Source organism: Eriocheir sinensis, unplaced genomic scaffold (genome assembly GCF_024679095.1).
Source record: "Eriocheir sinensis breed Jianghai 21 unplaced genomic scaffold, ASM2467909v1 Scaffold1555, whole genome shotgun sequence".
Lineage (NCBI taxonomy): Eukaryota > Metazoa > Arthropoda > Malacostraca > Decapoda > Varunidae > Eriocheir > Eriocheir sinensis.
Window position 1 is genome coordinate 12501 of NW_026110912.1, and position 17500 is coordinate 30000.

Here is a 17500-nt window from a genome sequence, read left to right on the forward strand (position 1 = left end):
GGAAATGCACATTCAAGGGGACAAATATACTTTTCCCATTTCATTTCAACAGAGTAAATTTTAATGTAAGTGGAATTTTTCCATGTTGAGAATATGCTAACAGCTCCTCATTTTCATTTTCCATTTCCATCTTGCAGCACTCACGGTCATCGGCACTGCCCATACACTTAGTCCACCCTGGCAGGGACCTCACCAATGACCTCCATGAAAACAGGGTCCCAGACAAGCCAGTTGGTCTGAAGGGTGAGTGTTTCCCTCAGTGTTGTGATTTACATCCTCTGTCCCCTTCAAATTGTCCCTCCTACCTCCTACCTCCTTATCCATCACTTACATTCTTAATTCCCAACAAACAGTATAAACCTAATATATGTGTTGTGCATAGAATTTAGGATAACTTACAGGTACAATACATTTGTATAATTTTGTTTTCATGGTACAAAATATTCATGTTTGGAAGCCATGATAAAACCTACATAGTGATCATGATGGTGGAGTCACTGTGTTATCTGTAGTGTCTTGTGGTCCATTACAGCCGTGGCGCTGACTGACCACATCAGGGTGTGTTGGCAGCCCCCCGCACAGCACAATGTGCTGCTGTGCGGCTACACCATTGCCTGGGACCAAGGCGTGGCGGACATCTACTCCAAGATCGTGGACAGCAAGCAGCACGGTTACATCATTGATAAGCTGGGTGTGTAAGATGATCATTTGTGACTAATTCTCCATTTTCTGGCCAAGTAGTATGCAGACCTGCAGTGTGATTCTCCACAAGACAGGGATTTTGAATTAGCCACTTCTACATTTGTGTTGAGCCAAGAGAAGGTAAAGATTTTGTTAGCCTGTCAAATGCGATTGGCACGGATTTGCCCTCACTGTTAGTCTGGTAACCTTTCTCTGCCTCTCTGGTGGACAGTGGAGTGTTTCCCATGTGGTATTGGTGTGCTGGATATCCCTTCCCCAGGTGCAGGACTTTACATTTTTCTTCACTGAATTTTAGTAGAAACATTTTGATCCATTTCTATAGCTTGGTGAGGTCTTCTGGTAGGAAATCCACAGTCAATGGGTTAAATGATATCATAGTTAACCATTTATTGAGTCTGGAGTTAACATTACATTCACCCCCCCCAAAAAAATGATGATGGAGTCCATAACAAGTTTTCATTTAAGCAAAGTAAAGTGAAGGTAGAGATCTTGCTAAGTAGATCATAGTTAAACATTTATTGAGTCTGTTAACATTTCACACACACACACACACACACACACACACACACAAACACACACAGAAAAGTATTTACACACCATCATAAAGTTAGCTCTCCATATTGTGAAGACCCTGGACCATGAGAGCAATTATTGAGGGAAAGGAGGTGGTATTCTGAGTTGCCATTTTCAGACTCATCATCGTTCAGGCTCATTCCTCTGTCTGCCCTGAACTCTCAGATATTTCCTGGGTGGTCATAATGTTAGTCAGGTTATTCATTGGTTATCTGTGGCCTGTTATCTGTCTTTCTACCTGTTGTCTGTTAGTCTATCTTATTTGTTATCTGTTCTGCCCAGTTTAACCCCTTGACTGCGGATTTCCTAGCAGCAGACCTCGCCAAGCTACAGGAATGGAACAAAAAGTGTCCGTGGCTACAGTTCAGTGAAGAAAAGTGTAGTCCTGCACCTTGGGAGGGGATATCCAGCACACCAATACCACATGGGAAACACTCCACTATCCACCACAGACAGCGAGAGAAAGACCTGGGACTATGTTACCAGGCTACAAGTGAAGGCAAAATCCGTGCCAATCGCAGCGGACGGGTTAAGGGTCGTGACAACATTGTTGTATTGTTACGATTAGGTCCATAACAAGTTCTCCATCTCCTCAGAACCCAACATGGAGTTTGTGATAAGCCTGCGAGCCTTCAACAACGTGGGTGACGGGCAACCGGTGTACCAGCAAGTCCGCACCCAGCCAGAGGAGGAGGAGGTGGTGGCACCCACGCTGGACCCGGCGGTGTGGGTGAAGGCCGTGGTGCTGACGCCCTTCACCGTGGTGCTGCAGTGGGCGGACACCATGCTGAGCCAGAACCAGGTGATTTATTTATTTATTTATTTATTATTATTATTATTTTTTTTTTCAAGGGAGGCAACTCAAGGTAAACAAATTAAACAACAATTAAAAGGCCACTAGATGCCGTTCCAAACACAAGCATGAAGAATGGGAGGTCAAAAGAGGTCAGTTTTGGGTAGTGTTGCTGGGCTGCTTCAGGGAGGGCAGTCATCAGCTGGAAAATATATGTTTTATCTCATGTTCTTTGTGCACTGTGTCACGACTTGCCACTTGCATCAACACAGCAGCGGAAAAGTTAGTCATTTGTCAAGGAACTTATTCACCACTTACACATTCTTGTTTCCCTGCACACACTCCCTTATTCGCCTCATATCCACCTCTCCACATCCTTATTCGTAACTTGCATCCTTCTCCCTCCTACAAACAGCCGCCCCTCATTCACCTCATATCTTCCTCTCTATATCCTTATCCATTACTTACTCATACTCTCGTCCCAGCAAACTCACTTATTCACCTCACGTCCACCTCACACATCCTTATCCATAACTCATGCATCCTCTTTTTCCTGCAAACAGTCCCTTATACACCTCATATCCTCCCTCATACATCCTTATCCTTCACTTACACATCCTCTTCTTCCTGCAAGCACTCCCTCACACCCTTCCTATCCTCCTGTCATTCATGTCTCATTTCACAAGCCAGTCCTTCATCCAGTGACCTTTCTTATGTTTTCCCTCCGTCCTTGTACCTGACTCCCTGTTAATACTGACCTTTGACTCCTGCAGTACAACAGCTGCACCACCTTCTCGTCCTCATCCTCCAGCCGCTACGTCAACGCCACGGATGTGACCTGCCTCATTGACAGCCTCAAGCCATCAACAGTGTGTGAGTTTGCTGTGAAGACCATCAGGGTGAGACCACAGTGCTGGAAGCCTTCGTTCTTCTTTCAGTAAATATTCACTCAGTCCTGCAACACTTCTCAAGGAAATCCTGCACAGCTGAATCCTTGCTGTGATGAGGCACAGAGAAATTATGACTCATAGGGTGAGCTATTATTAGTGTTTGAGATATTGATTTTTTCATTGACCTTTTGCAAATACTTAAAAATGAACCTTACATAATGGTATTAGAAACAGCACAGCAGGGTTGGCAATGATTTAATCAAATTGATTTAATCAAATGATTAAATCATTGATTTTTTTTTTCTGAATAAAAGTATTCCATAGGTTAAATGATGTGCTCCAAAGATGATAAAGTAAAACAACCTATTCATGTGCAATGATTCATTTATTCTCTTCAAAGTATAAAAAAAAAGATTCCTACATTATTATATCCTCCTGCGCTAATGTTGCCAACTTGACATGTTTTTTACTAGGTAAAAAATCAGCCTCCTTTAGTCTTTACTAACTTGGCTGGCAATGTATCATAATAGCAACCAAGGTTTGCAACCAAACTGTAACAGAATAGAAGTAGATATTCTTCTGTATGGTAATAATATAATATTCTGTCATGAAAATGACAACTTCAGGCAACTCTATCTGTCCTAAACCTGCTCCTGTACCAACTACAAACAAGTACTGAACAAGTATGTATCTGGATCCTTGACTGTGCTCAGACTTACAGGCCTAAACTTAAACTTAAAGTAACCTATGGAAACTTATGAATCACTCACCAGGATATATATATATATATATATATATATATATATATATATATATATATATATATATATATATATATATATATATATATATATATATATATATATATATATATATATATATATATATATATATATATATATATATATATATATATATATATATATATATATATATATATATATATATATATATATATATATATATATATATATATATATGATGGGGGAACTTTGAAGTTTTGGTGTGCCAAAATCACACTTTTTCACACACTTTTCCCCATCAGGTTTGGCGTGAGTCCCCTATAGCCTGGTGGCCTCCAACACCCTGCTGGTGGCCTGACCGTCCTGGCCCTCCTGGCCAGCCGTCCACCACCACCTTCACCCGGCAGCCGCTGCAGCAACAATGGGAGGATCACAGGTGAGCTGATGGGTTACCAGGATGGCATCTTCAAATTATATAAAAATAAAAAGAGTCAGTGTGCCAAACCACAGTGATGTACTAGACTACATAGTTAAGGAACACACCTTCACTGACGTGGAAAAGACCTGGATATATAGTAAATAAACAGTGACTTAGTTCATGGTGGTGGGTAGCGTGGGCCAGGCAGGAAGCAAGAACCATACATCCTGTAAGCCACTATAAATACAATATGAATGAGCCACTACCGGGCTGGGGTCATCCAAGAGGCCCCTCAAAGAGCCTACTGGAGCTATGGGCAGCACTTAACCCAGTAGCTGCAGGGATCATGTTTCTGAAAGGCCACTCTAAGCACTGCCTTGGGCCGACCATCAGGACCCACCGGAAGAAGCCTACCGGCGCAATAGGCCGCGACGTAAAAAAAGAGAGAGAGAGAAAATCATCACTCAGGCAAGCCATTTTATAATATATATCAATGCATTTGTGATCAGTTTATGCATCATCTATTTAGGCCCGTCGCTGCTACACGGTAAAGCCACAAATTTTGCCTGTCACTGGTACACGGTTAAAAAAAGATTATTGAGATAGTAATTTTGTTTGTTCCAGGCTACGTGATATTCCTCACCACGGACCAAACTGTCGGTGACTGGGTGATGGGGGAAGTGACGGGGGACTGGCTCACCCTCACCGTCCATGGACTGACGCCTTCAAGGAAGTATTTGCACAAGATGCACTCTCACAATGTCAAAGGTTTTGGTCCATTCTCCTCCGTGGAAAGCTTCACGACTTCCAGGTAAGGAAGTGTTAGTCTTAGGAGCCGTCATTGCTGTGGTGCATCAGTCACTGTTCTCCCAGTTATGCACATGTTGTGTCCCACCACACTGTCCCTCATCATGGAGCACTCCCTCCCTGAGGCTGACTTGAGGCCCATTACCTGCATGCTGTGTGTTGTGGTGCATCAGTCACTGTTCTCCCAGTTATGCACATGTTGTGTCCCACCACACTGTCCCTCATCATGGAGCACTCCCTCCCTGAGGCTGACTTGAGGCCCATTACCTGCATGCTCTGTGAATGCCACCTCTGGCTCTGTGGGCATGTGGGTAAACCCTGCTTACCAGGTTGTTTATGTAAGAGACAATCCTTAGTAAAGAGTGCCCAGAAAGTTGGGTTAGAGCAGGTTGATGGATCCTGCTGGGAGGTACATGGTATGGGGAAGGTGCCTGCATGGGGACCTGCACAGAGGAACCCCCAAGAATGGTGTCATAGTTTGGGTGAGGCAGGCTGGCAGAGGCCCCATTGATTGACTGATTGATTAAGCCAATGTTAAATATATTATACATCTGCTCCTGTGTTCCAGCTGTTGACAAGAGCATCGGTGAGCCCCAGGCTGGTGTGTGGAGCGAGAGGCCTGATTGTGCTGGTGATCGCTGGCGTGGCAGGAGCCATGACCAGCTGGGGGCCTTCTTGGCCACCACACTGTACTGCCGCGGGTCAAGGCGGAGCCCAGGCCAAGCATTGTGTAAGGTGGCAGGACAGTTTCTTGTTGGTGTGTTTCATCCCATGACTCATTTCAGCAATCCTTTACACTGACTGCAGGAACTTTTTATTCACTTTGTAATATGGAGAACAAGGCTGCAGGGCATAGTCCACAAAGACTTAAGTTTGCCAAGATTAGAGAAAGAAAAAAAAGGTAAACTTGTTCATAGGAAATGTTCAAGATGGACTTTCATTTTGTGCTATACATAGTTGCAGGGTAACAAGTGACCTCTGTTTGTGATATCTGTGTCTCTTGGTGGAGCAGCTAACACGTGTTTCTAACTTGTGATTGCTTGCAGTGTGCTGGCTGGGAGCTATTTCTTTAAATGAATTCAAATATGCTTTGTTGAACTCAAACCTCATACCTTTAACATCCATCCTGTTTTGAAGATTGCATGTGCCCTTCCATCTCCCTCTGGACAGCCCTGCGAGGTACAGCAGCAGCACTCAGTAGTATTTAGCAGCTAGTAAGATGCATCACTTCCTTGCAGTGTTGGCGGCAGCTGCAGTGAGCAACAAGCCTGGCGTCCAGCCTCCAGACCTGTGGATCCATCACGGCCACTTGGAGCTGAAGAACTTTGACAAGGGTGAGCGCAGCAACTCCCCCAACCACGCCTCCATCATCCAGCACACAGGTGGGTGTCTTTGTCAGTCATTGAACAGTGTGCAGCTCATGGGAGTCCTGTCATTTGTGTGGTATTTTTTGTAATATTTGGTTGCTGGTGTTTTGTTGCCAGTCACTGCTGCGTTGTAGTGTGCCAGTGACGCCACACACAACCTTACACAACCCACAGACACTCCAGTATGAGAGTCATCACACATTACAGAGTTTCCATCTATCTCTATCCAGACACTCCCTCCTTGCCTGCTCAAAGTTTCTCAAAGATCTTTCCCCCCTCTCCCTAACGTACTCTTGCACCCTATCCCTCCATTTCACTCAAGGTCGTCCTCTAGCATTCCCTCCCTCTATCTCACTCACATACACCCTTCTGGTCATCTTACTCTCCTTCATTTGCTCCATGTGGCCAAACCACTTTAAAGTCTGTCGCTTCACTTCTTCCACCACTCCACGCTTCTTCCCTTCACCCCCGTGACACATTCCAAAACTCTCGTACACACTTTCATTACTCATTCCTTCCATTCTACTCACACCACAAGCACTTCTCAAATAACTCATTTCCACTGCCTGCACTCTAGACCTCTGACTTTCATTCCAGGCCCTCGTTTCTCTTGCATATGTGAGGGTTGGTACTATTATTGTATTTCTCAAATCCCTCTTTACCTCCATGCTCACACTTCTGCCATTCATGATTTGTCTCAAAGACCCTACCACCCTTCTTCCTTGCAATGCCCTTTCTCTTGTCACTCTCTCTGCACCACCATGCTTACACATAACTGATCCAAGAGCCGCGGGTCACTCTTCTCAAATGCTCTGAAACCCAGTTCCAGGTTGACCCTGGGCTCATAGAGTCTATACTGTTCTGCACTGTGTCTCAGTGACATGGTGGTGTCCAAATGAAAATCCTGTAGAATATTTCTCAAATATCCAGGTTTACCAAGTCGCATTGCTTGATAAGTCAAGACAAATATTTTGTAGACTATGCGTGCCTTGATGGGCAGCCAATGCAAGTCTGTAAGTGCAGGTGTTATTCTCTCACCAGACCCTTTGTTAGCCTTGCAGCTCTGTTCATAACAAGTTGTAGTTTCTTCAGCAGATATTTAGGAAGGCCATAATAAAGTGAGTTACAATAATCCAGCTTTCTATTTACATGATTATATATATATATATATATATATATATATATATATATATATATATATATATATATAAGCATCTTCATGGTCTTATCATCCAGGTATTTCTTGACAAATGCAATATTTCTCAGATGGTAGCCTGCAGTTCTCACCACCTGACTGATCTGTTCTTTGAATGATAGAGTGCAGTCAAGTATCACACCTAAATCTTTGACTGACTTTTTTACAGTCCTAGTGTCATCTTTTATCCGAAGAGTGGAAACATCTAGCCTCCTGACATCCTTGTTCTTCCCCACAATCAAACATTCAGTTTTATCCTCATTCAGCTTCAGTTGCTTAGAATTCATCCATTTCCCGACATCATCCATAATTCTGCTCAGCTTATCTTCAGTGTTTTCCACATCACTCAGCGACAAATAGAACTGTGTATCATCAGCATACAGTTTAAAGTCAACTTCATGCCTTCTTAGCAAATGTGAAAGACCAATAGTATAAACACAATAAAATTGGACCCAGTACACTTCTCTCGGGGACTCCTCTTTGCAAAAGTTTATGAGTGGAGAACGATTTACCTATTTGCACACAGTAAGTTCTGTTCTCAAGGTAACTCCTCAGATAATCCAGCGCGCCACCCTCAATTCCAATATTCTTACAATCCCGAAGCAATAGACTGTGCTCCACCGTGTCAAACGCAGCACTCAAGTCTAACAAAATCAGAACACCACACTTCCCTTCATCCATAAGCACAAGCAAGTTGTTTACCACCAAACAGAGAGTAGTTTCAGTTGAGTAAAGCCTCTTGTAGGCAGATTCATTATCCGGTAAAGCCTGCACCACTAGCAAATGCTCCATTAGCTGATTTAAGATCACATTTTCAAGTATCTTGGATAGAAACGTCAAGTTGGATACTGGTCTAGAGGAACTAAACACTGTGGGTCCAGTTTACCTTTAACGATAGGTTTCACGATCGCCGCTTTCTCACTCTCAGGGAAAGTCTTGTTTTCGATACTAGTGTTAACCATCACAGTCATAATATTTAATAAATCACTAAAGTTCTCACTCTTAATGATGTCACTTATCGGCAAGGAATCACCATCACAGTACGTCAGGTTCACCTGTGTATGATAGTTTTCACCACAGCCACATCCACTTGTTGAAAGCCTGTTAACTTTATTTCAGGGACTGGAGTTTCCACAGCGGATCCATGGTAACCGCGGTCGCCTCTAAAGTTCATGATAACTTTCTCAATTTTCTTGTCAAAAAAGTCTAAAAACTTATTTGCCAGCACTTCATCCGAGAAACCATCCGGAAGCTTGTTAACCTTTCTGTTTCCACTCAAACTGTCAAGCACCTTATATAATTTATTGATGTTCGGCCCTGCCTCCACAACCTTATTCCGATAGTATTCTTTTTCCGTTTTATCACAAGCCGATTTTCTTTGTTTCTCGCCTCCTGGTATGCTCTTCTTGCCTCATCTGTTTTTTGCATAAGCCACAGTCTTTCTTTTTTCTTCTCTCTTTTTGCCCACAGTATTTCCACATTAAACCAAGGTGCATGATCTCTCAACACTATCTCCTTTTCACTCAGAGGACAGAGGCTGTTATACTCATCTTTAGCTAAACCATTATATAGCTTAACCAGGCAGGTAGCACAATTTCCACGTAACACCGAGCCATGTTCACAGATTTCACGACAATTAATAGTAATTTCCTGTATTACAGAGTTAATCAGTATTTCTGGTTGAAAATTCTTTCGCAATCTGAACGTAATCTTTTTTCTCTGCACTGCTTCCCTCACGTATGAAATTTCAAAGGTTACCAATTTATGCACCGGGGACATACAACATATTTCATCAACACCCCCCCCTTGCACTAGATCACCGTCTATATCGCTGAAAACCAAGTCTAGCACATGACCCCCTAAAGAAGTCATCTCGTTCACTTTATTAATCAGGTTGAAACTGTCCATCATCTCAATGAAGGCCATGGCAGAAGAATTTTCAGGATCATCAATCCATAGATTAAAGTCACCACAGATGAACACATTTGCACTCACCATATCCACAGACTCCAAAAATGTGCGAAATTCATCAATAAAGACCTCTGCTCTTGTATCCGGAGGTCCATACACCACAATAAAGGTGCATTTCCTTCTATCAATTTCACAGATGACTTGCACTAATTCAAAGGTATCCCACCTTTCTGATGCTTTTCTCCGAATCTTCTTAAAAGAATTCGAAAGAAAGATCCCAACACCACCACCCCTTCTTGTCTCCCTCGGGACATGTATAAAGGTATGAGTACATGCGGAATGTACAATTGGAGTAGGCCTAGATCTGTACGTATGTCAAAACTGCCAGTCTGATTAGGCATTACAGTATTGCTTTAAATATAATTTGTTTAAGTTTTTGAAAGGCATCCATAAGTGAACACTTTTGAGTATGAGACTATAAGGAAGTTGGTGTTTTTAACTGTTTCAGATATCAATATTCAACAGAAAGGACATATTTTATCAAATTAATTGAATATTTAGTTCCATATATTTTTCATGAAAGTAGATGTTCCTTTTGTTACAAAAATTCAGAAGAAAGGGAAGCTGTCTAATATTACTAGTCTAAAAGAAGGGGATACCTTTTGGAAAATTAATTAATTGTTTAGTTTTACATTCTGTTCATTAGGAGACACAAATATGACTGTGTTCCTATATTTCACATCAAGAGAGATTTATAGGGTATAGTTTTCAAAAAGGGAATACATATCATATTTTTATAAAGTGAAAAAAACTATTTTCCTTATGTTTCTGTGAGTTTTATTATTGTAAGCCAGAGTGGGGTAGAAGGCCTACCCAGTGGGCGTTTTACCCCACATGCGGGGTAAGAACCCCCCTTATTATTTTTTTTAAATTGTCATTATAGAAAGGTGTAAATCATAATGAGTGGATATGATATATACCATAGATAGGCCTTAGCCTAAGCTTTCAACAGATCTTTTTTTTTTTTAATTCTATTGCAAAAATAGTGGCTACAACAGGCAATCTCTCTTAAGGGGGGCAACTTACCCCACCTTACCCTATTACGAATTTGGGAAGAGTATTAAAAGGCAAGCATTTTGCACATCAATCAGTCTTTTCCAATTTGCAGGAGTCGCGTCACATCACAATGGGACCAAAAAAGGACGAGAAGGGACAAGACAAGAAGAAAAGGTCTTCTGCTGCCGCTGCTGCCTCTCCTGATGATGATGAGCAACAAGAAGACACTCAAGAACAACCTGCCAAGAAAGTGAAGGGACGATCCAAGAAGAGGTCATCGTCTGCTACCGGGGAGACACCCCCTCCTCCAGCCCTCTTGCGTCACCAATCCACTTGGACACAGAGCCCCAACCTGGTCATGATGATGCTGGGTGTGTCTTTTGCTCAAAATCGGGAGCAAATTCTTGGAGGAGATTTGAAACTCGTAGTAGATCCGGAGTTATCGGTGTAGTTCGTCGTACATTGTAGTACTTCGTACTTACAAATCGGGACAGTTGGTGTGGTTCGTGATACTTCGTAGTACTTCGGCTCCAAAACTCGGCGTACTTCGGGAGAAAATCAGGGTGAAATCATAGTACATCGTAGCATATTGTAGTACGTCATAGCACTTTGGGAAATAATTTGGTGTACTTCGGGGAATATGCCCTCGAGGTCGACCGAACGCCTCGAGATGAAAAGATAAACAAATTTTCGTAGTGATTCGGGGAAAACGCTGTCTCCCGAGGTACTACGATTTTTTTGTGATTCGGCGTCTGTGAGACCGGGGGGTAAGTGTGTTCTCTCAAAGTTTCCGATAGTTTGGTCGCTGCTCTCTGTATTCTTTCCAACTTTCTAATTTCTTTCTTCAATGTAGGTGACCACACTAACGCTGCATATTCCAGTCTTGGACGTATCACCGATGTTATTAGTTTCTTCACCGTCTCTTCGTCTAGATATGTAAATACTGCTTTTATGTTTCTAAGAAGATTGTATGTTTCCCCAGTTATCCAATTTATATGCTTCCCAAAGGATAACTTGTCTGTTATTGTCACTCCCAGATCCTTATTCTTCTGTTTTTTTCATGATTCTTTCATTACTCAGAGAGTAGTTCCCCAATATCCGTCTACTGCTCTTACCAAACTCCATCACACTACAGTTCTCTGTACTGAATGTCATTTCCCATTTGCGTGACCATTCGCTTATTCTATCGAAATCCTGACTCAAGGCTACACAGTCTTCTTCATTAGCCACCCTCCTCATTAGTTTAGCATCATCAGCAAACATATTCATATAGCTTGTCACCCCTTCTGTCATGTCAATTATATATATTGCAAACATAATCGGAGCCAGCACCGATCCTTGGAGGACTCCACTGGTCACTTCCGCCCAGCTTGATTTATTGCTCTTGATTACTGTTCTCATTTCTCTCTCCGTTAAAAAGTCTATAATCCAACCCTTATATTTTGCATCATCCTGTAGGTTTCTCCAAATAACTTGTTTATGTGCTTTTCTGGGGATGGTGTGTCTTGCATCGTTACTCCCAAATCTTTTTTCTTCATGTGCTAACTTTAAGTTTTCTTCTCCCATCCTGTATGTCTTCCTTGGTCTTTTTATACTTTTCCCCATTTCCATAACATGGCATTTGTTTGCATTAAATTCCATCTCCCATAACTGGGTCCATCTATACACTCTGTACAGGTCTTTTTGCAGTTCTTCACAGTCTTCCTCCATCTACACTTTCCTTATTAATTTTGCATCGTCTGCAAAAAGGCTCATATAAAATTTTATACCCTTTGGCATATCATTTATATATATTATGAACATTATTGGTGTTTGTGTGTCATTTCAGGTAAAATATAAGTATCAAGTATATAAAAAAAACTAGTCCTGTTAGGTTTGTGAGGGTCATGTCACGTGTTTGTGGAGGTCATCTTAGGTCCCAAGGGTGAGGTGTGTGTGTCTGTCTGTCTGCAGTGCTTGTTCCAGAGCCTCAAGGGAAGTGCCGGCAGCCTGGAGGGGGTTTTGGGGCCCCTATTCAGAGTGCCTTATAGTGTGTGTGTGTGTGTGTGTGTGTGTGTGTGTGTGTGTGTGTGTGTGTGTGTGTAATTCACCACGGCCTGATCACGAGTTGGACTGGCTTTCGCCAGCAGGTACCCTCCCGACGTGAGTAAGTGCTCATTATTGTCGATCTCTGGGTACTGCCAAGACCTCACACACCACACACCCCATCCCCCTTGCTCAAGGGGGGACAGTAACCACTCCTAGTCAACGGAAAGAATCTGGCCTGAGCGGGGCTCGAACCGCCGCCTGTTTGGCCGTGAAGACTTGCAGTGCAGCGCTCTACCGATTGAGCTACCGGAGCGGTGTGTGTGTGTGTGTGTGTGTGTGTGTGTGTGTGTGTGTGTGTGTGTCCACCTAGTTGTATTTACCTAGTTGTGACATACGGGAAAGGAGCTCGCGCTGTCCCGTCTCCATATCCGCTCCTATCCAACTTTTCCTAAAATCATGAATGTTTCTTGCACAAACCACCTCCTCCTCCAGTCCATTCCACACCTCAATGCTTCTGTTTAGGAAGCTAAACTTTTTCACATCTCGCCTACACGTGGTCGCCCTCAACTCCTTTCCATGTCCTCTCGTTTCTCTCTCGCTCCACACACACACACACACACACACACACACACACACAGGTCCTCTCTGTCCAGATTCTCCACCCAGCTCGCCACCCTGTACACCACTATCAGGTCTCCTCTTTCTCTTCTTCTCTCCAGGGTTGTGAGCCCCATGCTATTGAGTCTCTCCTCGTAAGTCCGATCCTTAAGTTCTGGTACTATCTCTGATCTCCATCCAAGGGCACAATGCATTCAAACTATAAATCGAGCAAATAGGGTGCTGGGATTAATTTCAAGGAGCGTAAGCAACAGAAGCCCCGAAGTCTTCCTCAAACTATATTTAGCATTAGTTAGACCTCATCTTGACTATGTGGTTCAGTTCTGGTCACCTTACTATAGAATGGATATCAAAATATTAGAATCGGTGCAGAGGAGGATGACTAAGATGATTCAGGGGTTGAGAAACTTGCCATACGAGGAAAGACTCAAACAGTTAAACTTGCATTCTCTAGAAAGGCGAAGGGTGCGTGGAGACATGATCGAGGTTTATAAATGGATGAAGGGCTTTAATAAGGGAGAAATTCATAAGGTTTTGTAGGTAAGAAAATTGGGTAGGACACGAAGTAATGGGTTTAAACTGGATAAATTCAGATTCAACAGGGACATAGGCAAAAATTGGTTTACAAACAGGGTGGTGGATGAGTGGAATAGGCTTAGCAGTCATGTTATAAGTGCCAATACAACTGTCACATTAAAAAATAGATTGGATAAATTCATGGACAGTGATTATTAGGTGGGGTTAGATACACGGGAGCTACACAGGAGCTTAGGTTCAGAGGAGCTGCCTCGTACAGGCCTACCGGCCTCTTGCAGACTCCAATGTTCTTATGTTCTTATGTTATCTTAGTTGCCATTCTCTGTACTCTTTCCAGCTTTCTTATGTTCTTCTTTTCATGAGGAGACCAGACCACTGCTGCATACTCCAGCCTTGGCCTTATCATTGTAACTATTATTTTCTTCATCATCTCTTCGTCCAAATACACAAATGCCGTCCTTATGTTCTTCAGCAAATTCATAGTTTGTCCCTTTATCCTGTTGATGTGTTTGTCCGGTGACATGTACTCTGAGACAGTCACTCCCAAATCTTTTTCTTCCATTCCTCTGCATATTATCTCACTTCCCATCTTATAATCATATTCACATCTACTGCTCCTACCAAACTCTATTTTTTTACATTTCCCAAGGTTGAATTCCATCTGCCATGTACCACTCCACTCCCATATTTTGTCCAGGTTCCTCTGCAATGCCTCACAGTCTTTCACGTCATTGACTCGTCTCAATAGCTTTGCATAATCTGCAAACAATCTCACATGGCTGGTCACTCCTTCCACCATATCATTTATATAAACAGCAAACATTATTGGTGCCAGCACCAAACCTTGTGTGACCCCACTCCTCACTGGGCACCAGTTGGATACCTTGTCCTTGATTATTGTCCTCATTTCCCTGTTAGTTAGGAAGTCCTCCAGCCACTTAATCAGTCCATCACCAACTCCACCCCTATTTTTAATTTTCCAAATTAGTCTTCTGTGCGGTACTTTGTCAAATGTCTTTTTCAAATCCAGGTACACTCCATCCCCCCAGCCGTCTCTCTCTTGCATTAAATCTGTCACCCTTGAGTAGTAACACAACAAGTTGGTGACACACGATCTCCCTCCTGAATCCAAACTGGCAATCTGAGATAATTCTCTCACTTACCCAAAAATCCGACCACCTGTTTTTAACTAACCTCTCACATATCTTCGCAACCACACTAGTGAGTGATACCGGTCTGTAATTTAATGGGTCCTCTCTCTCCTCCTTTATAAATTGGTACTATGTTTGCTCTCTTCCAATCTTGTGGTACCCTTCCTTCACTCAGCGAGGTGCTCGTTATGGAGTGCAGTTTCTCTGCAAGTTGCTCACTACATTCTTTCAGGATCCAGCCTGATACTTCATCCGGCCCTGTCGCCTTTCTTACATCCAGCTTGTTCAAGCTTTCCTTGACCTCCTGCACCGTTAACTGTATCTCCTGCATAACCCTTCCTCTTTCCTGGCCCGGTGGTTGTACGAATTCGTCTTCCTTTGTGAAAACTCTATGAAAGCAGTTGTTCATCACTTCTGCCATCTCTGCTGGGGCTTCATATGTAGTTCCATCCAATTTCAGTTTATTGATTGTTTCTCAATTCTTTAATTTGCCGTTCACATGTCTATAAAATAATTTAGGTTGGTCTTTGCATTTATCGATTATATCTTTTTCATATTTCCGTTTTTCTTCTCTTCTAATCTTTGTATATTCATTCCTTGCTTGTTTGAAATTGTTCCACGCGTTGATTCTTCTTCGTCTCCTCCATCCCTTCCAGGCTTCCTCCTTTCTTTTTCTAGCTGCCTCGCATCTTTTGTTAAACCTCTCCTTTTTACCAACATCCTTTTTGGTTACCTCAGGGACATATCTATTCTCGGCTTCTTTGTACAGCTTTAAAAACTCCTCCCACTTGTCTTGGGTACTTTTGGCTTTGTACAGCCCACTCCAATTTGCATTTTCAAAAAAAAGGTGTGTGTGTGTGTATTTACCTAGTTGTATTTACCTAGTTGTAGTTTTACAGGGCCTGGGCATTATGCTCGTGTGGTCCCGTCTCCGTGTCTGCATTTATCCAACTTATCTTTAAAGCTTTGCACACTCCTCGCTGATACTATATCCTCGCTCAGACTGTTCCAAACCTCTACATTTCTTTGCGGGAAGCTATACTTCTTGTGTCTCTCAAGCATCTCCCTTTCTGAAATTTTTACTGTGTCCTCTTGTATTTCTGCTTATGTTTCCTTCTGTTAGTAGCAGTTCTTCATTATCTACTTCATCTATTTTGTTTAATAATTTATAAATTTGGATTAGGTCTCCCCTTTCTCTTCTTTGTTCCAGTGTTGTTAAGTTCATTTCCTTTAATCTTTCCTCGTATATTAATCCCTCCAACACTGGGACCAATAAAGATGCCATCCTCTGTATTCTTTCTAGTTTCTTTATATGCTTCTTCTTATGGGGGGACCACACTACCTCTGCATATTCTAATTTTGGTCTAATCATGGTAGTGATTAGCCTTCTCATCATGTCCTTGTCCATGTAGCTAAATGCTACTCCAATATTTCTCACCAAGTTATATGTGTCTCTAAAGATCCGATTTATATGACTCTCTGGTTGATTATCATCCCTCATCACTACTCCCAGGTCTCTCTCTTCATGCACTTTTTTTAATGTTTCACCATTTCCCATTTTGTATATCCAGATTGGTCTTGTTTCACTTTTACCCATTTCCATAACATGACATTTTTTCACATTAAATTCCATCTCCCAATCCATACTCCATTTCCAAATTTTGTATAGGTCTTCTTGCAATATTTCACAATCTTTGTTTCTTATATGTTTTTGTAATTTAGCGTCGTCAGCAAACAGGTTTATGTAGCTATTAACTCCTTCAGCCATGTCATTTACATATACCAGGAAGATTATCGGTGCTAATACTGAACCCTGTGGTACTCCGCTTTCTACATTTCTCCATTCTGATTTTATGTCCTTGACCACAGTTCTCATCTCCTTCCCATTAGGTAGCTTGCCATCCATTTTTCATATTTCCTTTCAATCCTCCTTTATTTTCCAGTTTCCATAATAGTCTTGTATGTGGAACTTTGTCAAAGGCCTTTTTCAAATCTAGATAAATACAATCAACCCATCCATCCCTTTCCTGAGTTCTGTCTGTCACTCTTGAGTAAAAACTGAGTAAGTTTGTAACACATGATCGGCCCTTTTGAAATCCATATTGTTTGCTGGTAATTAACTTATGCTCTTCTAGAAATTTAGTCCACTGCTTCTTTATTATTTTCTCACATATTTTGCACAAAACACTTGTCAGGGATATGGGTCTGTAGTTTGAAGGTTCATCTTTCCTTCCACTTTTATATATGGGGACCACTTCAGCCCTTCTCCACTCATTGGGCACGTTACGTGTTGCTACTGAGCATCTAATGATGTCGTATATTGGAACAATTAATTCATCTCTACATTTTTTAAAATATACCCAGAAACTCCATCCGGTCCTACTGCTTTTCCTCTTCTAGTTCTCCCAGTAATTTATGGATCTCTTCTTTGTTTACCATAATCTCTTCCATATGAACTTCTATTTTATTCTCTTGTGGCGCAATAAAGATTGTTTCTTTGGTAAAGACTTGCTGGAATTTTCTATTTAATAACTCTGCCATACCTTTAGGGTCATTGACTTCCACATTCCGTCTCTCAGTCTTTCTATTGTTTCTTTCGGTTTAGTCTTCCCATTTATAAATCTGTAAAACAACTTGGGCTGTTCTTTGCATTTTTCCACAATATCCTTCTCATATCCCTTTTCTTCTTCTTTCCTTATTTTCACATATTC

General features: G+C 42.0%; 2 protein-coding genes across 3 annotated transcripts in view; both read left to right on the forward strand.

Annotated features, from left to right (window-relative positions):
* Positions 1-3100, forward strand: part of LOC126990329 (neogenin-like) — a 3352-nt gene extending 252 nt beyond the window's left edge. The window contains exons 2-5 of the mRNA XM_050848895.1: positions 138-243; positions 533-691; positions 1872-2077; positions 2842-3100. Coding sequence (XP_050704852.1) covers positions 1880-2077; positions 2842-3009 — 366 coding nt within the window. The 5' untranslated portion in view covers positions 138-243; positions 533-691; positions 1872-1879 and the 3' untranslated portion in view covers positions 3010-3100. The remainder of the gene's footprint in view (positions 1-137; positions 244-532; positions 692-1871; positions 2078-2841) is intronic.
* A 3088-nt stretch (positions 3101-6188) lies between these two features.
* LOC126990328 (peroxidase-like protein 3) overlaps positions 6189-17500 on the forward strand; it is a 24618-nt gene continuing 13306 nt past the window's right edge. The window contains exons 1-2 of one of the 2 annotated variants that reach the window (XM_050848890.1): positions 6189-6308; positions 10568-11222. The gene's annotated coding sequence lies outside the window, so the exon portion shown is untranslated. The remainder of the gene's footprint in view (positions 6309-10567; positions 11223-17500) is intronic. The other variant, XM_050848891.1, reaches the window with a different exon arrangement.